This window comes from Lepisma saccharinum, chromosome 1, assembly GCF_977018435.1.
Source record: "Lepisma saccharinum chromosome 1, izLepSacc3.1, whole genome shotgun sequence".
Taxonomy (NCBI): domain Eukaryota; kingdom Metazoa; phylum Arthropoda; class Insecta; order Zygentoma; family Lepismatidae; genus Lepisma; species Lepisma saccharinum.
The window spans coordinates 199613708-199638634 of NC_139229.1; the positions used below are offsets into that span (position 1 = coordinate 199613708).

Sequence of the window (24927 nt, forward strand, 5' to 3'; positions counted from 1 at the left end):
ATGACCAGGTTACACTACTCATTCGTAGCTCCCCCATTTTCCTCATGATTGTGGAAGGCTATCGGTCCCATACACAGGCCAAAATCTCAGAACTGCTTTACGCTATGGACACAGTGTGGAACAAAGGCTAAGAAACCGTTAATGACAACTTACTGATTAAAACGAAAAATTCATATTTAGAATCACACACAAAAAAGGAAAAAATAAACTGCCACCTTTTCCGAATTTGTTCACGGAAATTACACGTGTCAGCCAAATAATAGTTCAAAGGTTATACATAGAATGAATAAAACACATGTTTCTACTAGTAAATTTAATATGCCAAATGTACACCATTTTCCCCTCTGCATTTGACTAGGAGACTGATACAAGCAAGCAGAGAAAAAAACTACTGACACCATAATCTTTCTAGTTTTTAAGAAATGTACAATTCAGTCGCTGCTTGTCTCTTCCCACAAGGAATTATCAATTTATGACATAAAAAGGCAACATTTATGATATAGAGCTTCAATACCATAAAATATTTATAAATTCTATGCAAGCTCAGTCACACACACAAACACTTGTTTTCTAATATTAAGTCATGATAACCAGCATTGTTCTTTTTTAAGGTCAATTATCAGATGAACTGAAATCATGACCCTCGTGAAAAACATTCATGTTAGAGGAGCTTGGTCCCACTGTCAACAGATGGCAGGCAGGTGCAACAGTCTTGAAAATTTGAGAACATTCATGCTCATTTAATAGAGGCACCATCTTTGTATATATATGTGTTTACATATTAATAGTTTTATTTAAAATGCAACGAAAAAAAGTGTACAAGGTTGATTACACATCTCTTTAAAAGTGTAATAGTCAAATTTTTAACATGCATTTGCATGTATGTACAAATATTTTAATGTTGAGTCTTTTTCAAAATCACTGAGTCATATTCACCCACATTTCCCTTTAATTGAATTAATAATAATAATTATTATTATACATCAGGTACTTACATGCATAATGAGCATGCCTCCTTGCTTCTACAGAACACACGTTTACTCACTTTTTATGCTTTGTTTTGTTAAAATTAAAACAAGAAATGTGTGTTATAGGTGCAGTTAAGATAGGAATCTATAATAAAAGGTGAATTTCAGCAAAAAATACCTTTCCTAGCTAATTTATATTCTTGAAAAGCAAAGGAATTTCCATTACAATATGTACAGGTTCTCATCATATCCATTTAAAAAAAGAATAACTATTTTTTACATTGAAATGGGCCTTTTTCTTGCAAGTGTCCTTACAATTATATAAACATAAAAGGTTTGAATGTAAAAGTTAGAAATAAAACTAAAAACCTACAATAAAATTAGTATCGACAATACAAATGACGAGACATAAAAGTTAAAATAAATTAAAACATATGCTCGTACCTGAAAGAGTTTGAAATGCTTTTATCAGATACTTACAAGGAAAAAGGTTCTTATGGCAGATCACAATTTTCCATTTTCCTGCATTTTAAAATGTGAAGCTACATTTCCCTGAAGAACATGCACCCATACTAAATCGAGAAAAAATTCAATGTAGCAATGAGCAACTTCTGAGCACGTAGAAAGTCATTTTTCCAATGAATTTTCAATTGCTCTGATGTACTTTACTGGAAGTTCATCACACATGTTGATATTGCATTTTATTTTAAAATTAAGTCTTACGTTTGGATTCTATTAGTTTTAAAAATCATTTATAGAAGCTGACGTAAGGCTCTTACTTCTGTGTTGTTACAATTATTGAAATTAATATCTGTTAATGGCGGACTGATCATTTCATATTTACAGTAGTATTCCCTGGATTCTGTAGATGCTGGAGTTTTGCTCAAAACAACTGCAAGTTCCCTGCACATGCCTACACGCATTTACACATAAACCTGCTTGGATCTCCTGCTACACTGTCTCTAGTGGACCAAGAGGGAAATATATATATACTGTATATATTTCAAAACTTTGTAAAACTGGAAAGCAAGGTTTTTTCTTTTAAAGAGGACCAAAACAGTTCCACAGAACTACAAGGCATGCTAGACAATTATAACAAACATTTCCAATGGAACATTTCTCTAAAAGTGACATGTTTACAGCATTTTCTTTATTTTGTCCAAAAATGTTAAAAAGCTACTTTAAGATGAGATTTTATGAACTGAAATCCATGTCAAACAGGCATCAATGTGAGAGAAAGTGTCACATTCACTACCGTGAGCTAACAAAGTATCTTTCCCTGGTTTAGATTCCTTTCACTTTGCAGCAGTTACAACCATAACATTTATGTATTAAAATGATATGTTTCTCAACATACACAAAAACGTACAGGGAATTACATCCACAAGAGTTTTTCACCATTGAATGATGTGGAATAAAGATGAGACATGAGATTGTCAGTACAATACAGAGCAGGCTACTACATCAGTATAAAACTAGGTTGGCACAGGATTTTCATCACATGATTCCTTTATATAATTCTACCATCTTCTCACCTAAAAATGCAATACAATTAACTTTTTTCTTAAAAATCCCCGCAGAAAAATAAGTAATGAAACAGGCCACTAAACCACTTGGTAAAACCAAATATTGATCTTGAGAACTCAAACCTGAGGAGCAGCGGTAACATCCAGATGAATACCAAAGTTTATATTTCACGAAAGTTCTTATCTAGAGCAAACAATTGAATATTGTTTGCACAGAAATCACATCTAATGGAACTTATATGCATTTGATTATATTCAAAGATTTGGAATTGTGGTATTTTGGTTTCTATCTTGTCCTTAATCAAGTTTTGCTGCATATTTAATACCATTAACAGGATGCAAAAGAAATTTCCAATAACTATTGCTATCTAATCTTCCACAAAATATATTTTCTTCAGCATGATATTCTAGAAATATGTTGTATCCAAAAAAGCAGATATATAGAGTTAAGATGAAAAATATGCCAAAATACTTTTTTTTTTTTTTTTTTGAAAGTATGGACCTATTATATTAATTTATTTAGTTATGGGGATATTATTTTCTAGTTTTTTAAAAAATAATCCTCTAGGTTCCCTTGCACTGACAGTCTTCATGATTCTTGCCATTTTGATTCAATTTAAGCTAGGCTTGAGAAGAGTGGGGTTGTTGGCTATCTCAAAATTTTGTTTCTATCATATGTTGTCTAAAAACAACTCTCACAAACAGTAAGTTTAATCCTTTCAAGGCACTTCATTTATTAACTGTTTCATTAGCTTTATGTGTGTGTGTGTGCTCTACATTTAAGCACAGGAACTGACCTTATTTTCACAGAATTAAGATTATATTATTCATTATAGATTATTTTGTTAAAAATTATAGCTCGCTTGTGTCAACGATTAATTTCGTTCATGCTTTTATTATAACACAAAGGTTAGTTTTCATATTTCTATAATACTGTTCCTCAATAATGCTAATTATAGCTAAGATTAAATTGAACTCTTGTTTCTTATTGTATGTTTTGTGTGACAAAACTGAGAAGAGTGGTATATAAAAGTATCACTGCAAGGGAAACCAGTATAAATATTTTAAATATGCAGCAAATTACTTCGGTGGTCATTTGTTGAGGGAATGCTGAACTCGCAATCAACTGGTATTTCCACCCTGTATTTAATAGTTATTTCACGGAACTTATATCATGATTCAATTATTTCCTTACACAACTGTAAACTTTCATACTTTCTATATCAATATGCATTTCTTTTCAATGTATGTGCTAATACAAACACAACATTCAGAACTAGAATTCAGTTTGGTTTATATCAATTCCACTTCACAAGACTAATTAGAAGCACAATGGGATCCTACAGGGATCAAACTCCTGAACTCTTCATTACCAGGTTCCAGGGGTGTACAAAACTCAACACACACAACTGAATCATCAGAAATTATTCTCTACGACCGATTTTTTTATAAACATAACAATCGTACTAAACAAACTTTATAATTAACTTATGTTTTCCACTACTCTCTTCAGTTTTATGACAATCACAACCAAAGGCAAACAAATTACACTCCTACTCCTCCTTACTAAGTAATATTGGCTTTACCAAGTGGCATGTAAATCATTGCTCTACATGACATGTTTAGATAATGTATATGTATATAATATATGTATACATATATAACGTTTTGCCTTCACAATTAAGCCTCAGAATACAACAAACACTGGGAATAATTCATAGTTCATACCCACAAAAAAATTAAAACACAATGCATTTTTTTTTCTCAAATGTGACAATATATATACTATATATATGTATGTACTTATATCACCAGGCCACCAAATTACAAAAAAGAAAATAAAATTAAAAACTGGTAAGTGAAAATTAGTAATGTTTTTCTACCAACTGATGGAACTTCATTCTAAATGCATGCAAGCATAAAATTCAAAGTGCATTCTAACAAATGGACATCACAATGTTACTTTATTTTTTTTTATTAAGCTCATTACGATGAAAACATGAACATGACTAAAATCATTATATATATATCTACGATATACATATGTATATATAATATATACCAGTATATTTATACAGTGTGAATATCTACTTCTGGAGTGGCCACGTCATAAAAATTAACAGGTAACAACTTGATCAAAGCAGACTTCAATGCTTATTAATTACATACAGATCACAAGCAACTAAACGCCATCTCTAAAAAATCTCTGTATGCAGCAAACATCATATATATATATATCACACATGAAAAATCCATTTAATAACAAATACCTGATTTATATTGTCTACTCCTTGCATGCAGATAAAGAGGAATAAATAACTAGAAATTTTGTCTCGTATGCAGAGAAGGTGGTAGGTTTAGTTAGTCTAACTGCAAGGAACATTTTATTTCTTTGGTAACACTATGTAAAAACCTTGGAAACTGTGATGCGGAAGGTGAAGAATTTTTCACTAATTTCTGTGACAAGCCATGTACACACATTTAATAAATTTACAACTGATACTACTAATACCAAATCCATACACAATGCTCCAAATATGAAGAAAAAATAAAAGAGTTAATATTACTGAAAAAACTACAGCTAAATTACTACAACTTTGATTCCTTACTGCACAAAAAACAAAAAAAGAAAAAAAAATGTTGCATACAATTGTACTTGTCACATAGCTATAACTGCAAAATAAAAAGCAGAGCATATACAATCACTACCCAAAATTTAGTGCATAAAACTAAAAAAAAGTCCTTGTGCACTATTAATTTCTACAAGTCACTTAAATAAGGCTAGATGGGCTCTACCACAACACAGCGGACCCCGATTCAGGAACCAATATATTTAGTAAAAGGTTTTAACCACACATCATACACACTACATGAACACAATCCTACAATGTACAATGAGGGCTGTAAGATCCCTCGTTAATAAATCTCCCACCCCATTAAATTCCAAAAATATTGTTCATCTTACATGATTAATATAATCACTACAATATCACTGAGAGTACATATGGCATTACAATCTCACCAACCAAACTCTCCTTTATTTAAATACACAAAACAATACTCAAGAGGACAAGATAAATTTCATAGTCAAAACCCACCACTATCTACACTAAAACTGTGGTCTTCGTTCTACTTATCACATCTATTGACTTCACTCAATTTACAACGTTACATAATGTCATGATGAATATGCAAATGCTTTATGATACTGCTGCATTATTTATAATATACAATATTGATGAATAATCATAATGGAAGATTGTGAGTACTGATAAGCAGGTGAACACTTAAAAATTAATGATAGTCAATATGAGGAAATACGTATGCAATGAAGATGTTAAAAATTACAGTTACAAATGCATTATTAGTCTACAGTATTTTCACAGTTTAGTTGCTAAAAAGACATTCAAAGATGAAACATTAATAGCGGACATATAATGACAAGAATAAAAACATCCATAAGTAAAGATCATGAAATCACCAACCACCAGTTCACTAACGTATAGTAGTTGAAAGAAAAATTGATGTGAATGATCCGACATCATAATCGTTCTAGTTGTAAGAAACAAATAAAATTCTTATACTCATTTTTTTTGTATTTCACTTTCATTTGTACCCACAATTTCTTTTGTTTTTAACTTGATCTGTCAACACTTGACCAAAAATTGCAGTCTATCATCATGGCATCCCCATCACAACATAATTCATACCTATCACCAAACAGGTTGCAAGATAAAATGTCATTCTATATATACATTTATACCCGTTCAAGAAAGAAAATAATTATTTAAAAATTGACTTGAACAAACCCTGTTGTCAGATGGGGTTTCATTTTTATATCTATATATATATATTTATATATGTACAATTTAACTATGAATGGAAAAAAACAACTTTCCACTACATGGCTTATCAGTGTACTGACACCATGTGGGAATGATAAGCCACAATAAATAAAAAAAATCATTACAAAACTTGTTTCTGATCTCTCAGTTTTCTAAACCAGTTATTATACTTGAATTTATCAATCAAAAATGCATTTCAATAACCAATGCACTCAAATTTCAACAGGAAGCAAATCAATTCTTTAAAGTGCAGTTAATGCATAAAAATCAGAAATAAAAGAATACAGAAAAATCGTTATAAGACTTTAGAGCTAAAGTGATTTCCAAATATATATATATACTGTTTGTAGACAGAACACAAAAACGTAACATGCAACAAAACACAAAATCACATTAATTTTTCTCTTGCAAGAAAATATAAGATCCAAATGCATCATATCCTTCTTTTTTTTTGTTTTGCATTATTTGCCCTTTTTACAAGCAAACTTTGCATATATTCTCATTTCAATTATTTTTTTGCATATATATCACTCTTTGGTTGTTAATACAACCTAATTATATATATATATATATAATGTATATGTATATAATGCATTACTCTTATGTGACCATTGTAAATATTCCGTCACAACTAAGACACAGAAAAATCACATTAACATTGCAACTGACAGATAAGAGGAGGGGGAGGGGGGTAAAAACAACACATTGTCTCTAGATAGAAATTCGTGGTCATCTTTGTTACTACACAGTCTGTTTTCTGCTTTTTATACTTTCCTTTGGAAAAAATATAACGTAAAACAGCAGTTCCTACTCAGTGAACCATAGCTGCTGGTATTGAGATTTGACCGGGCTAAGAGGAGCATATCCATAGGATGCCGCTACCTGAGGATGTGCTGGAAAGACTGCAGCTGGTTGCATATGGGCCGGCAGGGGATGGGAAGGGTGTGTTGCCAGAACAGGGCGTGCACTTCCATGATGTGCAGGAGGCGGTAGAGCCCTGAAATGAAATGAAAAACTTAAAAAAACAATCGTTAATTTATTATTCCCATCACAAACTAGTTCATGGTAGCTTCTTCAGAGCAGAAGACAAAATTTCTAGGGGTGTGCATGATTCCAAAATGTTGGTAACAGGACTTTTGGTATAACGAAAAGTCGGAAAATTTTGTATGGTGTGCACAAAAAATATTCATTTCTAAAAGTTTTCTTCACTATAAGTTTTAATTCTAGAACTCCAAAAACTCGTCACACCATGGAGATACAAGAGAAATGATGTATAGAATTCAAAGCTTGTGCAGCAAAATGTCAGGAAAATCTTAACATTTCTTAATCCCTACAGACTTCCAAAAATTATAGTTGAACTAATATATTCTTATTGACTACTGCAAGATTACCGTATTTACTCATGTATAATGCACACTTTTTTCAAAAATTTTTGCTCCCAAAAACTGTTGTGCGTATTATGCACGGAATAATTCAGACAGCCAACATGAAACCGTACAGGGTCATTCCATGATTTTGGGACACTTGCATTGATTTTTCATGTTTACGGATGTTATATATCGTTGTAAAGCTTAAATCCTGAAGTTTCTGAATATGGAAACAGTATTTCATTCAAGATAATGACACTAATGTAAAATGCAGTTGAAATAAGTTCATCACAAAATAAAGGAATGTTCCGATTTCTATGGTGCTTTGGATGAACGAAAACATAAGTAGAAAACAATAATTAAAATGTATTACTGGCCAAATAATTATATATGGTGTGTGTAAATTCCTTAATGGAAGAAATCTTCTGCTGCTAACTGCTACTTTGAAGGTCCTGAATGTGTCTTGTATAAATGTTACATTAGTCACGGAAAAAGTATATATTTTGAAGTTCTTTTAGAAAAAGTAAAGATGGAATGAGCAAAACCACGTATAAAAGTTTGAAGGCCATTTCACACAATTTTTCACTTTGTAATGTAATGTTCTGCGACACCAAGAAAATTAGTGTAACTCTGGCAAAATTCGAGCATGCACCTTCAGTCACATGGGATGCATATCAGCAGTATTTGTTGGGTGAGAAATAAAAGAAAATAACTTCCTGAGCACTGCAAATCCATAATGTAATTTTGATCTCGCTTTCTACTTTTCTACTATTACAGAATAAATAAGGTGGTTAAAGAGTGAAAGCTTTGGGATGCTAAATACAATGGAGGGAGAGGGGGAGGTGGCATGGGTTGATGACTTATTGTTTACACAAGAGGATATTCTCTTCTTGGTCCACATAGCAACAGGTGACTCATTGAATATGTATGATGTTATTCACTCTTGATCAGCATAGCAACAGCTTTACGACCTACAATTAAGAAAGCCATTTCTCGAATCTGGATTGTACTGCGCATTATATACGAGACATAATATTTTGTAACTTTTACCCATCAAAAACCAGGGTGCGCATTATACACGCACACGCTACTAGATTATTTAATAAATTAAATTTAATAATTTAATTAAATACAGTTAGAATTTAAATATTCTTACTGACTACTGCTAGAATAGAATGAGTAAGAAGCAACATTTTAAACAATGTACAACAATTAAGGGTCCAGGTGGGGAACTGGAGGCAAAGGACGAAATTTTACGTAATTATGGAAAATTTCCGAATGCCGTAATTTCAGATCTTTTTAACTCTCCAAAGGTGCGGCACGGGAATTACATGCATATTTCGTTTTTGACGAAAACACGAAATATGAAATAACACATTCTAATGTTAATTTTCAATGTTTCTGCAAGGTGTGAGGTGCATTACCCTACCCTGTTTTGTCACGAAATGATGCTAAATGTGAAATTCACTATTAAACACAAAATTTAGAGTTTATTTACCGACACGACACTTTCTGAAGTTTGAATTATCCTGCGAGTTATGCAAGTCACGGAAAGTTGATTAATTCTGCTGTAAATATCTGAGAAGCAAGAATGGACTCCCTTATGCAGGAATAATCTTAACACTCTGGTAACTACATAAATGTGCTATTAGATGGGTTATGTTTATTTTGTAATAAGTGCAGTTTTTAAATCAAATTTTGGATTATGTTCACAATTTTAAAACCAAAGTGTAATTTATATACCACTTTTCACCCATTTTTTCACTGCTATAACACCGAAATTTGCTTTTTTATTTATCAAAAGTATGTGCCTCTACTTATACTCATAAAGTAGTCTTTTGTCATGTTTCCCTCCAAATTTGGTCCATCCAGCATCCATAGGGCCAACACTAGAATCAAAATTCTGGAAAATGTTCCATCAGCTGGCAACACTACCGCTTTATGCAATGTTGTTATTTTTTTTAGCCAGAAGTACCAGTCTGATTTCAACGAAACTTTGCATGGTTTTAGGAGTGAATCCCATCGCTACACACTACATTTTTTTATTCACTTCCATCCAGTAGGGGAGACAAGGGAGCCAAAGTTTGAAAAATGTCATACATACGTATATATAGTATATATTAATGAACTTACCCTGCAGTAAATGGAGCAACCTGATGACTTGCTGGAAGGTAGGCTTGCTGTGTGGTCGTCACATACACAGCAGGTCGTCGATAGAGTTCTGGCTGGTGATACAACGGCTGACCCGTAGCTGCTAATGGGTGTTGAGGGGACAAGCGACTACCACCTGCAGGATGGGCCAATGGCTGAGGAGACAAGTGGGTGCTGTTATGCCGACTGCTGAAAGATAAGATAAACCACGTTAACCACAAGCACTTTACAGTATTTTCGTTAACAGATATGCTATAAATTACAAAACAGAACAAGCGTAGGAGGTATGTGTGCCACACTTAGCAAAAAGTGTAGGCTCAACCTTGAGATCAACGTTTGATTACTGGTCGAGCCTGCATTTTTTACATTATACTGTTATACTTCTATGTACGTTTTGAGGACTTATTCATTGTAGTTCTTACTCCTGATGGACTAAAAGGTTAACATTAGGCAAATATTGCCACCCGATTTTCTTTGTTCTCTCCGATTGTTGATAATCTTACACTAATACTTCTTGATGGTGTGGACAGCTTGTTTGTCAACGCAATATTTTTTTGAAGTCTGAATTATCCTGCGAGTTATGAAAATAATGGAAAAATGGACTCCTTTCAACAGCAATAAACCTAATACTCTCGACAACTACATAGATGTGCTACTAGCAGAGAAAAGTTAATATAAGTGTAGTTTTAAATCAAATTTAGGGTTTTTATTCACCATTTCAGCAACGAAATGCTATTTTATTTATATACTGCTTTTTATTCCAAAATTTGCTGTTTTTGTTTTGAAATCTTGATATTTTATGGGCTCTACTAATTTCTTTTTTTTAACACAATAAAATATGCATTAAGAATTTTATATAGCAATGTTTCAACTTAAGATTCTGTCATGCTTTAGATCACATTCACATTGTTTACAGCACATGTGCACGTGTGCGTACATATGTGCACACATACACACACACACAAAATGTGAAACAATGACTTCAGTTGAGACAAATACCATATACTAAATTCTTATCACTTACAAGCAACTTGTGCATCCAATTAGGGTATATTATGTGAAATTCATGTTGCAAGTACATGGAAAGAATACATAAGAAAATGCATAATTCCTATTATCTTCTCACCTGTATGTTTGGTGCAAAGTTGCATGCGTAGCAGAACTTGGCCAAACTTTGGAAGTGGAGTGACCTGCTATTAGATGCTGTTCACGTCCTGTGATGGGAACTTCCCTATTTGAATGAGCTGCAGGAGGCTGTATGTAGTCCTTATGCCCTAAAATACAGAAGAGAAACGCTACTTTGTTACAGTATATTTGTCTTTATTTTCAAAACAGCCTCATGCAGGCATTTGGGTGTAAACAAAATAACAAGGCAAAATAAAAATTACACCATAAAAATGATTGCAAAACACTGGAGTACAAAGCAAGCAGAGAGTGCACTTAATTCTAGTGAGACAGAAACAATTATACACACTCACTTTCACCACCAGATATTATTAGCAAATTTTGTTAGTAGGCAGGTTGACACAATCACAAAAATGAAGCAACTGTAACAATGGCTTGGTTTAGCAATTCCTTCCAACTCATTATTGCATACAAACATATGGTTTTTTAGGAGTGGTGTTAAATCTTGAAGAAAAAATTATTTTGATTTCCATATTTCAATTATTTTCAACTGATTGTCTTTAGATATAAGAGCTGACTCATTTATCCAAGCAACTGTTTTCTGTTAGTGTTCCAATTTCAGTGGCCACTGCCACCACTCTCATTCAAGCTTATTGAAGCAGTGTAGAAGTTCCAATGTAGATGGCAGCAGTGTCACTGTAATTAATAAAACACTAACGAAACACAGTTGCACAGATGAATGAGTACTTCAGTTCTTTATATCTATTTACTACCACATCTCTCATATCCAGAAATAAGATGGTCCTTAATGAATGTATTATGAACAAGAAGGCAGTTTTGTACGTATAGGACTGCAAAAGCTTTCTTTCCGAGACGGATGCCTTAGAAATTGTTGTCAAGCACAGCAAAATTTGGCAAAGTAGTTTCAAGTTGACTTTATGCTCACATAGGTTAATCGGGACTAGACCTAGTCTCAAGTGGGATATGAGTCCCCACCTGAAGATTACGGACTATAATTAGATAAACCCGATGAAGCAACGGACACAACGGGGCATCCATGACAAGGATGGAACTTGAACCGAGAACCTTAAAGGATAGCTTATGGTGATGCAATGAGTTTCTGATCTCTCTAGGAGAAACACAAAACTACTTTTAATGTTTGAAGTGATTTCTCAGGTGGAGAAAAAAAACATTATAATAATAATAATTTGCTCTGGTTGTCTATTGTCTGATTGAGGATGAATGATAATTAGATGAAAGCAACAGGCCAGGACACAAACCAGGAATATACAATGTTGTGCAAGTTTGTCAATTTCTCAACATGGTCGGTTACTCTGGTATTTAGGAGAAAATACAGCATTGTTTCTGATTCAGTAAAGTTTCCAAGATAAAATTGCCATCAAACTAGTTTATAAATGAAATGCTTACATTTTACCATTGCACATTAATGTAATAAAAACAACTGAGACGAAGTTACAACATGTACCTTAGTCGGTCCTAATTTTCGAGTCTACCACAGCACCTTTTCAGCAATGGGAGACAAGAGCAAGATGAGAAAAAAGGGTTAAAATAGGTTAAAATGTATAGTAACTTCCAGTCTGTTTCCTCCAGCTACCAAGGAAAGATAATGTTGGTTTTTAGCAAACACTGAACATGATCTTGTATGATCCTTGGTAGCTGCAGGAAATGGCTAGCCATTCCACTAAAGTAAATGAGGGTCAAGTTTTTGTATCATTTAACTAGGGCTGGGCCGATATCGATGTATCAGAAAGTTATCAGCTAGCTGGGCCGATATCGATGTATCAGAAAGTTATCAGCTATCTATTTTATTTCCCGATACTTTTCTGCATTTTGGCTAAAAAATGCTAAGTGGCATTTTCAGTCTAATTATCCTCAAAATTATGTGAAAAATTGGAAGTTTCCACTTATTTTGCACCAACACTGTGTGCAAAACAGGTATTTTCATAATAATAATAACCTGTGGTGCTACAGCCCAACCAGTTACAGGGTGAGTTCACAACAAATCCCCAGTCGTCGTCGTCGTCGTAGGTTTCCATGACCAGGTTACGCTACTCATTCGTAGCTCCTCAATTTCCTGACGATGGTGGGTGGCCACTGGTCCCATACACAGACCGAAATTCTCAGGAGAAAAGTTGTTTCGCTTCCCTCAGGAGACCTGAGCCTGCATGCATCCCGTAGCCAGCCCCCAAAGCCTGATGCCTTAGACAGCATGAGCACATTGTGGGACAGTTATTTTCATATTCTGTGTTAATTCTTAAACACTTCGAAGTAAAACTCTGCTAAATTGATGTTTATATTGCAATGGAAGACATACCCACTTATATTAAACATTTGAACTTGCAATTGTTACAATTTTCAAGCATCCGTATCAGTTGGAATCCTCACAAGTATTGGTTCAGCCCTACTTTTAATCTATCTAAACCATGTTCTGCATTTGTCTCTCAACTTCGAAGAATAGAGGTTGATCTGCTTAGGACTACAAGGTTACATGTTGTAACGTTGTCACAGTTGTTATGATGTTGGCTATATACATGGATGTAATCCTGCCTTTCCTTTACAATACTAATACTTATGTTTAACCTTGTAATATTATGACCCTATGGGTGTTTACAGAGAATTTTTAGGCAGCATTTTATCACACTCTGTCACCTTTGCAACGTGAGCGAGGATGAAATCTGCAGGCTGAAGAAAATGGCTCCTGATACAGTTCAAGAAACAAAATAAATTGCCACATCAGGATGATGCAAATGTACACAAACATGATGGGGTTTCTTTCATGTATGCCAACAGCCCATTGACCATCACCACTTGCAGACACCTACACCTTTTCCCTACCCAGGCAGCAGGCACACTGCTGGTCTCGCCAAGTGTTAACACATTTCCAGAAAGATAGAAATTAACACCACTTACTCAATTTAACTGACCAGTAGTGTAGATCGCTAAGGCCTCGTGTTTTCTGCTGTGGAACATCTGTGTACTCCACAGCAACTTCTGCTGCAACTAGAGGGTAAAATTATGGTGGTGTTAAATGGGAATGAAATAAACACCAATACATCACACACAAACACACACAGAGCATACAACAAACAGTTAAAGAGCCAAGTATGTATGATGTGTATCAACATCCCCTCAGCATGGACTGTTATGGTTGGGAACTGCTGTATCTTATTTACATCTTTTACAAATAAATATTTATGTTATTTACCAGAATATATTTTTCTTCACCTCTCAATTTTGGTGATACAAAGGCTGTTTAGTGATTTGTTGGTTTAAGTCCATTATATTCACAGAAAGGCTAATTGGGACTTGACCTACAGTTTAAAGTGGATCCGAACCAGTGCCATGTGCATCCACCGGGTATCGAACCCGGGACCCCTTGATTAGAAGGGGACAATGTTACCACTATGCCATCGGAGAGAACAGGCTGTTTAGGCCTACACTATTGATTATAATTTCTTGTCAGGACAACATGTATAAAAAGGAGCATGGTAAATTTATACCACAATTTATCTTATTTAGAACTGGATAATACTTATGATCACAAGACATTGAAGCAGCTCAAAGAATGGAGAAATATCACTTGCTTCTTACGTCCAAAACATTATAAACAATTCCATAAATTTTAATGCATTAGTTTCAAGTAATCATGAAAAATATAATCTAGGTGGAGATATCAGGGGTTTTGAAGTTGAAACAAGTAATTATTAGTGTTTCCCATATGGCCAGTTTGCATCAAAACCTGAAGTAGTAAGTTTTGTGCACAATTTCTTAGTTGATAAGAAGCATGGAAAATCATGGACAGGATTTTTTCTTCTTCCAGGGTTTGAACTTTTGTGGAATTTTATTTCATTATGTAAATGCATTGTTTCTTAACATGTTGGTATTCATTGCTTAGACCGATTGAGCTGTGTACAAAAACTTCCTTGCAATTTAAATGAAATGAGTGCTGGGACGAGGAGATCATCTTGATTACAGACTCATTATTCCACAGAAAACCTATACATTTAGATTTTTATGTGGAACTTCCATAAAGAACATTCTCATTACAGCACCTAATAATTCAAAAGATTACTCTGTGTAAAGAAATTGATTTGGTGGACAAGTGGAAGGAAGGAAACAGTCAGTTCCCCATAATTGCCTCACAAAGCTACACAAAGGATGGTAAAATTTATTGTCCATTGTTGAAATAATGTAGAAATATGAAAATACAGTCAATGATGATTCTTTGAAAACTACAGTAGCCTGATTGATGGTTACTATCGCTCACCCATTTAAATTCAGTACAATAAATCCTGCATAAAGTTTTCTTCTCTTCTATTTCAGTTATATTATGTCACTCTTTTTACTTCTTGGATAAATTGCAACATTGAGGAAGAATGATGATCTTGTAAAATAGATTGTAGGACAAACATGATCGTGACAACCTGGTGTTTGAACCTGAGACCTCTAGCTTCGTAGCATGTTACGTTGACCAATTGATGCCAAAAACTGGCAGCGTACAACACTTTTAAGTAGCAACTTTCCAGCTTTACTTAAGAAGTTATTATCTATCTAATGATTTTCCAATGCCATTTTTCCACCCAGTTAACTGAATAATGAACAGTATATCCAATATTAATATTTTGTTATAATTTAAATGTGTGTTAAGAGTTATTCCAAAAGAGCCCTGTTAAAGGAACTGTAACAACTCAAGCATTGTTAACCTGTCTGCACAACACATCACTGCAAAATCATTTAGCTTAACAAAAGTAAGTATAGGCACTGTTGACTGGCAGTACAAATAGCTGCTATTTCAAATTTCTCCCAGTTGTCTTTCCTCAAGGGATCCAATTCAGGATTGCTTGTGTGAAAAGCAAAAGTATTAGGCCCGCTTTGGACGAAAGCATTTCCTTTAACATTTTTGCTAGCATAAATGCTACGTAAATGCTTTCAAAAATCTTATAGCAGATAGTACTTTACAATGTAACATCCTGGTTAGCTTTTGCCATTGCAATGTATAATATATACAGCATGAAAGGCACACAGAGTTACACCATCTATGGTTAGTAAAAGGCGTTTACGATTGAAACCACAAAAATATTCTTCCTTACGTGTACTGTATACGTTATAAAGTATGTATTTAAGAAGTGCTATTGATTTGTACCTAACATCATGTTATAGGAAACATTTGGTTAAATAGTTATCAGCTTTTAAAAATGTGAAGAATACATTGTTTACATCTCACTCAATATGCCGTAAGATTTTTCACTTTACAATGTAGCATTGTGGCCATGGCACAAGTAAGAAAAATGCTTTCGTCTAAAGCAGGCCTTTAGGACTCAGTTATGCATGAGATTTGAACAAGTAGGAAACAAGTGAAAATTTAGAATTTTGGCTTCTTATTTGGACCTAGAACATGTACAATCTACAGCTTGTGCTGCTTAGCAAGTGCACACACTCAATGATCAAACAATAAAAACTGGTGGAAAATAGTAAACTCTTGCATCTAATAAGCTTTAACCAACGAAGAAGTAGATTTTGTAGCTTCTATAAATGTTGCCATACACAATGACGAATAGCTGAACACCGTTAACTGCAGGAGACGTTGCCAGAATTCTTGGTGGCTGTGCCTTGCTGGTTTTTCTAGACAATACAAGTTTTTATAAGATAGATAAAAATTAAGATGCAGAAGCTATGAGATAATGGGCAGAAACTTTGCAATGTGCTGGTTTTCGGATGGCTGCTAAAATGGTAAGTGCTAAATAAATATATGAGAAAGTTGAGTTAAGAGAAATTAATATAATATTCATGCCAAACACACAAGTGAATATAAACTCAAACAACAGGATCAGAGATTCTCAAAACATACATGCATGTGTTATTGCTAGAGGCATGCAAATTTAGTTTTTGACGAAAACACGAAATATGAAATAACATGCTGTAATGTTCATTTTTCATGTTTCTGAAAGGTCTGAGGTGCATTTTTCTACCCTGTTTTGTCACGAAATAATGCGAAATGAACTGCAAAATGCGAAATTAACTCTTAAACATGAAATTTACCGTTTATATACAGACGCGACACTTTCTGAAGTATCCTGCGAGTTATGCAATTTATGGAAAATTGATTAATTCTGCTGTAAATATTTGAGAAGCAAAAATGGATCCCTTTACACAGGAATAAACTTAATACTCTGGTAACTACATAAATGTGCTATTAGAAGGGATAAGTTTATTTTGTGTAATAAGTGCAGTTTTAAATCAAATTTAGGATTATATTCACAATTTTAAAACCAAAATGTCATTTTATATAGCACTTTTGATGTGATTATTCACTGCTATAACACCGAAATTTTGCTTTATTTACTGCTTTTGAACCCGAAATAGATTGTTTTTGTACCGCAATTTGATTTTTTATTTACCAAAAATATGTGCCTCTAGTTATTGTACATTTCTAGAGATGTTACTGGAAGTATTCATTCACACTGTTAAGCACACACACATATTTAACTACATGAAAAGTACCTTAATTGACAATGAAACTTATGAAGCACACACACAGAGACATGTACCCTATTAATACATTCACAAGGACAATTTTTGGTGCATGCATGGCCGGGAAGTCTTATCATAATATAACTATTCACACATAAGACGAAACAAGTTAAAAATTCAGTTTCACTGGCTTCCAATATCAACATCAAGGTAGGAAAGTAAAGGACATTTTTTACGTTTATTTTGTATGTATTTTTCTATCCCTTAAGATGGATGGATGGGAAGTGATGTCAAAATAAAGACAAAGTACATCCATGCTTTGTCCATCTCATTTGGTATGTGATGGAAGCTGATTTCCAATATAAGAATAATGGCTGATAGTGTCACATATGAGAGCCAGAAACGGTACAATTCAACTTTCCAAATTTTCATCACAGAGGTCATGCAGATATAGTTTTGACACATTCCATGTATTTCTTATGGAGAAGGAAAGTGACAAATCTTCAGCTTCAAGTTTCACTACACAGAGAAATGTTTTGGCATTTTCCATAACCACTAGCTCTTCAAACTTTATTCTTTCTGTTCATGTGTTTTGCAGTTATATAAGTAATTTGTTCCTACAGTATTGTAGCACCCATTCAACCAGGACACACTGATATTCCTTCCCGTTTGGCTTCCAACACTTCATGAAGAAAACTGTGCTCCTCATCTTAAATGTAGCACATCAATGGGAAAAACTTAACAAATGTGTTTCTGAAACTTCCGATTTCTTCCAATGATTTCAAATCTCATAAATCTATTCCTTCTCATAAATATGTAAATTGTTTCTATACCAGTGTAAAATATCTACACAAAACAATTTTTCCATGCTGGAAATGGTAATGCATTTCTGCAAAATAATCATGCATACCAGAATTGGTTCAAAACATCATTAGTAAGTACATCCATATTTTTGTCACAAAATAAACCATATGCACACATCAAATATTTTCAAACTTCCAGGATTTCACTCTTCATATTGTTGTTTGTTTGTCAAAATTTGTTTTAAATGGAACCCAAAACACACTGCAATGTGCCTTCACTGCTGATCAAATATGAGAGCCTTTGATTACAAGGCATGTGTTACTATCAGGAAAACAGGAGGCAAAATTAGTTCTTGACTTTTTAAAAAATATGACTTCATGGTTTCATACGAGGTATGGTCTGCACAATGCGAGTTGTTTAATGGTCACAGTATTTTGACTGTGCGAAGGTAGCATCATTGTTAGTCTTTTAATTGGTTGTCTGGATAAGGAATTAACTGTCATCTTGTATCAACCACCACTGATCAATTTCAAAGACAAATAGGACAAGTGTTTCATTGGAACTCTGGATACATCAATACCTTGAACAATTTAGCATTGATATCAATATTGCCAAGGATCTGCTGGAAATTTTGAATCGATGTTGGAGATCTGCCACGATTCTTTGTCAATTCTGTTAATTTTCTCCATAAATAGGTCACGAAAGGAGACAACCTACTTTTGGACCACCCATACATTAACCAAGCAATAAATAATATTGAAATATAATAAGAACACAAACCTGAAGAAGGAACATGGTAGTCTCGATGAGCAGGTGGCACCAGGTGCTCCCTAGTAATCACTTCCCTTTTATGAGCCGGTGGGGCCAATGGTGGCTGCTCTCTATGAGCACTGGGCGGAGCCAGCAATTCTCTGGTATGTGCTGCTGGTGGAGCCATCTGTTCCCTAGGCCAAGAAAGCCTTCTGTCACTATATTAAATCAGAGGCAGGTTCTAAATTAACAAACCATCAAAAAACAAGCAAATAAAGAAAACCAAACTAAGAAGGATGGACTGATATTTTTCCCCCCCAAATAACGACAAGATTAATGTTAAACACTTACTAAGATTACTAAAATTTAACGTATTATTTCAAGATTGCCCAAGTTTCCTTTCTTTAATTAATTTTGTAATCCGAAAGAAGTGTAACTCAGATACAGTGTGACGAGGAAGTTTCAATGTTTAGACATTATATCTACAGATGATTATTTTAAAGTTATGAAATGCAATTAAAATTACTTCACATGGTACAGTTCTACAAGCATGATTCTATTCGAAATATTGCAAGGGGAGGATCATGCCCGAGCCTCAGCAAGACCTTGAATGCCCTTCACTTTAGTGTTAGTGTTCACATTGAAATGGCTACAAGAGTAGTTTTACGAGATTCCAGAGGTAGATGGATCCTTATTAAACTGTTCCTGAAAGGCATCTTGCACTTTGCTAGTTCAGGGTCGATACTATTAGAACCTAGATCATATTCAAGTATAATCTCAGGTTTTCAAGATGCAAGTTTCAAAAGTTTCTGCTTAGTTAAGTGGTGTCAACATTTTACACTAAATATTTTTGAATCATTGGACATGAAAATTGCACCAAGGAATGTCAAAAGAAGTTCATTAAATTGATATATGTATTGATCTGTTCACAGTACGTAGCGCTGGGTAATATTTAGGCTTATTCAAAACAATATTTAAGAAAAGTACATCTTTAGCAATTCAACCAGAGGCACATAGCAAGTAAGCACTTCCAGGACACACTGTACAAATTTAAGAATAGATTTTGTCTGTTTTATAACTGTATCTGAACAACTACAACAAAAGTTATGGACATTCTGCAGATAATAATGCATAACAGACAATTTACAGATATAATCAGACAAGTGAAATCATTACCAATTTTGCTAAAATCCTATATTTCAGTACTGTTTGATAATCACCACCAGTCACATCCCTACTAGTTAAGTAAATCATACAAAGAAGCGTGTAAACAAGAAAATAATCACTAAATTATCAGCAGTAAATTATTATTTTAAAGCCACAATATAAATAAATTACATAAGAACTTAACACACAATGCAAGAAAATTATAATGTGAAACTTTATTAATTTAGCGCATATAAATTTACCAAATGAAAAGAAAGCACATGCTCTATCAGAGATCATTAAAATTAGAGAATACACATAAAAAGGGAGTGAAAGAAAGAAGGCAAATGGGAACAAAATGGAAAATAAGGCTGCATACATATCTATATACAATACACTAACAGTTACATTCAAAATGGTTAATTTCAAACCATCTATTATCCCTTATTTTTAACCATAGAAAGATACACAAGAAAACTTCAAAAGTAACATCATAACTTAAGTAAATAGAAAACATGTTTCAAAATTTGGCCTTCAAGCACTTACTCAGAATATTAGTATTGCCCTGGAATTTGACCCAAAATGTATGATCTAATATTGGTTGTTGCATTTATAAATTTTACTGGAAAAGTTGAGCCAACATGATGTTATAAAACTCGTAACACCTATACTGGTTGCCTTTTGAAGTGGTAGTTGATCTTGGTAGCTATTTCTATCTGTCAATTGTTCTCCTTAGTGTAGGTGGCAATCTCTGTTGCAAATAGTATGCTGTATAACTGATATCAGCTATCCTGTAGCAACAATGCCAAGCGTAATTCTGCCTCTTCTTGTGTTTTCATGTTAAAATGAAGGTACATGAAGATACTTGAAGGTACTTTACTAACCATTATGTTTACAGGCATGCAAGGGAGAAATGGGCTTCCAATTCGGTGTTTGATTCTGATCTGTTTGATGCATTCAGCACCTTGGGATACAATTGAACCGATTACTGATTCCTTCCTTTTCAAGCTGCCAATTCAAAAGATGACTACTATAAAACAGTTGAGACTGCTTTATACGTAACTCAGTTCTACGCAGGGTGGATAAAAATTATGATTTTTATTAAAAAATCATTTTTGTTGATTTTTTATTTCAATCAGATTTTTAATTTTTTTGAAAAAAATGCTTAAAATTGGTTTAATGTTTTTGGCACCATACATATAGATATATGTTTTTTATAGCAAAGGCTTTTCTAGTAAATGGTCCTGTAAAATATTTGAAGTTTGATTAAACCAAATAAAAAAAATGTACGTAAATATACATTTTCCTGTTTCTGATACTGTCCCCACTAAGGAAATGTTTGTTGAGCATGTTAATGAAACTATAATAATTTCAGCAACTTTTCTTCCACTGAAAATAAAACATTCTGGATGTACTCTACAATTGTAACTTAAAATATCAACTTAAATATTTTTATAGTCTTTGTAGCTGAAATGGGAATTTTTTTAATGGTAGTTTGAAAAATATCAGCTGGCATGTTTATTTACAGTTTAATGATAATGATACTATTTATGGTTTAACGATTAGTATTTTGTATATTTTTCTACACAAAATGTTCGCTATTTTTACCTATAAAAATTACGGAACTTTAAATCAAGAGAAATGTTTGTTTACATTTCCTTTCATATCAGCTTCACACCATCAGTACATATATTTTATTTCTTATTTCCTATATTTTCCTACTTTAGAGCCTATAAACAGCATTAAATGATTACAAAATTAATGTACTTTCAATAAAAGTGATTCTGATATTACAAAATCTTGATGTACATTATTCTATAATTATTTAAAAGTGATTTAAATCAATGTTTTTTTTTAAAAAAAATAACCTGATTTAAATCAATTCAGATGAACGCCACATGCAACAAGCCCAGTAATCTTTATTTTCAAGATAGTTTTGGACTTCCTTGGTTCTGCGTAATTCTGTTTTATACGTAATTTACTCTAGACCCCGGCAAAATATAATTAAAAAATGTGTTAATTAAACCTTATTTGTATGTAATGCATTCATACTGATACTGTTCAGCCATGGACAACAGAAAAGAGGAAAAGTTACACGCTTGACCAGAAAGTAAAATCTATACGGGAAGTGGACGCTAATCCACATAAAACTAAAGCTGAAATAGCTCCCCAGTTGGGCATCACTTACTCCACACTTTGCGGTCATTATTAAAATAAATGCTATTTTAGACACTTGTTTAAAATTGGGTAGTAAAACTATAGTGTCTATTGTCATATTTCAGAATCCAAATGTTCACTAATAAAGTGGCAAATGTAATGTATTTAAGAATCAAACTTTTCAATTTGTTAATTAAGCACTTTATAACAAAAATAACCTGTAACATCTGCAGCAAACTAATGCAACATTTACACTGAAGCTAGAACCAGAAAGACATCCAATTCTACTAAAAAATTACCTGTATACAATGTGGTCCTGAGAACTATTGATATGCCCACATGAGTGGGAAGGGGATGAGGACGGGGCATGGTATGCTTCCTTCCCATGACTGGAACCATGACAAGCATGCAAGGCGTAGTCACGGTTGCCAGAATTTGACGAGACTGCACTTGTGGGAACAGACGCTGCAGTTGGTTCTTGGAATTCGTGGCTCTGACATACACCAGGCTCTTGTTTAGGCACACCCAACATGCATTCAGACTGGGCCTTGGCTAGCAGACGCTTCTTCTGGGACTGGGAAGCTCCCACAGAATAGTTCGAACTGCTGCTGTTGAAACATTCACAAATTAACATCAATGCAATAAACGAGGAAACAACGTCACTTTATTAATTAAATCATGACCTTCATGAACAATTGTTTCTGCATAACATTTAGACTGTTTTAGTTTTCATCAAGGTTCATCAGGGAAGTTAAAAAATCTAAAAAAACAATTTCTCAACGTGCAATCGGAAAGGGTCATGGATGATGTTTCTCCCTACCACCAGCACTCCCTCTCAGCATTTTTGTTTGTAAATATATCAAAATGCATTGTGGAAGAAAATATAAGTGTGAAATAGGAAGACTCTGGGAAGAGCACCCCCTTACAGTAATGACTTTTCCTGGAAACTGAAAAATTTGGGAAAAAAAGTAGAAAGTGATTTTTGGAATGGTTGTTACTGTATTATACATTACGTAAATGTACATAAACATGGCTACAATTAGCACATACACAGTGGAACCCTGATTTTACATTTTCCCCACATTATACATTCAATATTCATGGTACCAATAGAGCAAAATGCTATAAAATTTTCCTCGATTTCACATTTACCTGCATTTTAAGTTTATTTGGTTGGTCCGCTGAAAAACGTAACATCAAGGTTCCACTGTATGTAATAAATGTACACACATGTCCTTTCATGCCATTCTAGGCATATGCACATTGTCGGTGGTATGACATTTAAGACTGCTTTGGCGTTGCTTATCAGTTGAACCATGTGATGTATTGAAAAAAGTACTGACCATGTGCAGTAACAGTTGCAGTACACTCTGTAAAGAAAAAATAGCGACACTTGCTCGGATATGGTTTTCACAAGATTATGAAGTGAATTAAAACAATAAGAAAAGCAGGATTGGGTTTGTTCACCAGCCGTATTTGTGAAGGAAAGTTCTCGAATGAAGCGTTGCAAGGGAGAGGATATGAGGGGAAGAGAGAGAGGCAGGAGGCATAGTCGGTCCTGTTCGTTCTATGGAAAACCTCTCGTCATGTGATGCCTCTCTCACTCCCTCCTATCCTTGCAGAAGAAACGGGAGGTGGTTTTGCGAACATTTATCCAACACCCCCACTTCTTTTCTATGTTCATTTACTGCTTTGTGTTATAAATATTTAATTTAAGGTTCATAGTTTGCATTTACCATTTCACACATTCAGGCTCGAAATATCTCTACAAACACAAGTCACAATTGTTACGGGATATACTAATCTACGAAAAATTGTTAATTTGTAAGAATTTCAAAATAAAAATTTACCTTTTCAACTTCAAGATATCTTATCTGGCAATAATCTTCCATCTATCTAATAGATTGTTTTGCAAAGGACACTAACAAACTAAAGGAATGGATTGAATTCTGTTTTATTTTTCATGCAGCTTTCTTTCCTCCCTCAATAGAAATAAAAGCTAAACTGAAAAACTTGCTTCAGGGCATTTATAACACTGGGGAACAGTGAAATTGCGGCACAGTGTTTGAGAGCTAATTTAGGGCAATTTCATGCTGCAGAATAATGATATAATAATATATTTCCTGAATTGGCTCTAATTTATGAAATAAATGCAACTAAACCAAAATGGCGGAAACATAAGATATACATATAAATGAACTTCCAACAACAATTTAATAGCCTATTTCTTTTTGTGATTACAATCATTATTATAAAAATAAATGTATATAGGCCTATGATCCAAATAATTAAGGAAATATGTACACAATGAAGTAACAAACTATGTGAAACGTTTTCTATACGATTTCCTGCTGTATTGCTTTTTAGCACAATCCCTCTGTAAGCTCCAACAGTAGTCGGCCATCACGTGGCGATCCCACCGTCCCTGGTACCTTTCTTCCATTACCCTTATATCCTGATGGAACGTTTCTCCCCGTTCTTCACTAAAATCACCAACGTTCTCAGGGAATCTGTCAATGTGGCTATGTAGAAAATGTATCTTCACACTCATATTTGCTCCCAATTTTTAAAAAAATTTCAACATATTTCCAACTAT

At 33.8% G+C, this 24927-nt stretch overlaps 1 protein-coding gene across 5 annotated transcripts in view; it reads right to left on the minus strand.

The window, feature by feature from the left end:
- Nucleotides 1-302: 302 nt before the first annotated feature.
- Nucleotides 303-24927, minus strand: part of Hipk (Homeodomain interacting protein kinase) — a 79544-nt gene continuing 54919 nt past the window's right edge. The window contains exons 17-22 of one of the 5 annotated variants that reach the window (XM_083110696.1): nucleotides 22631-22936; nucleotides 19059-19246; nucleotides 13914-14003; nucleotides 10984-11131; nucleotides 9840-10046; nucleotides 303-7336 (exon numbers count right to left, since the gene is read on the minus strand). In XM_083110696.1, coding sequence (XP_082966822.1) covers nucleotides 7147-7336; nucleotides 9840-10046; nucleotides 10984-11131; nucleotides 13914-14003; nucleotides 19059-19246; nucleotides 22631-22936 — 1129 coding nt within the window. In that variant the 3' untranslated portion in view covers nucleotides 303-7146. Of the gene's footprint in view, nucleotides 7337-9839; nucleotides 10047-10983; nucleotides 11132-13913; nucleotides 14004-19058; nucleotides 19247-22630; nucleotides 22940-24927 lie in introns of all 5 variants that reach the window. The other 4 variants (XM_083110703.1, XM_083110686.1, XM_083110677.1 and 1 more) reach the window with 4 other exon arrangements.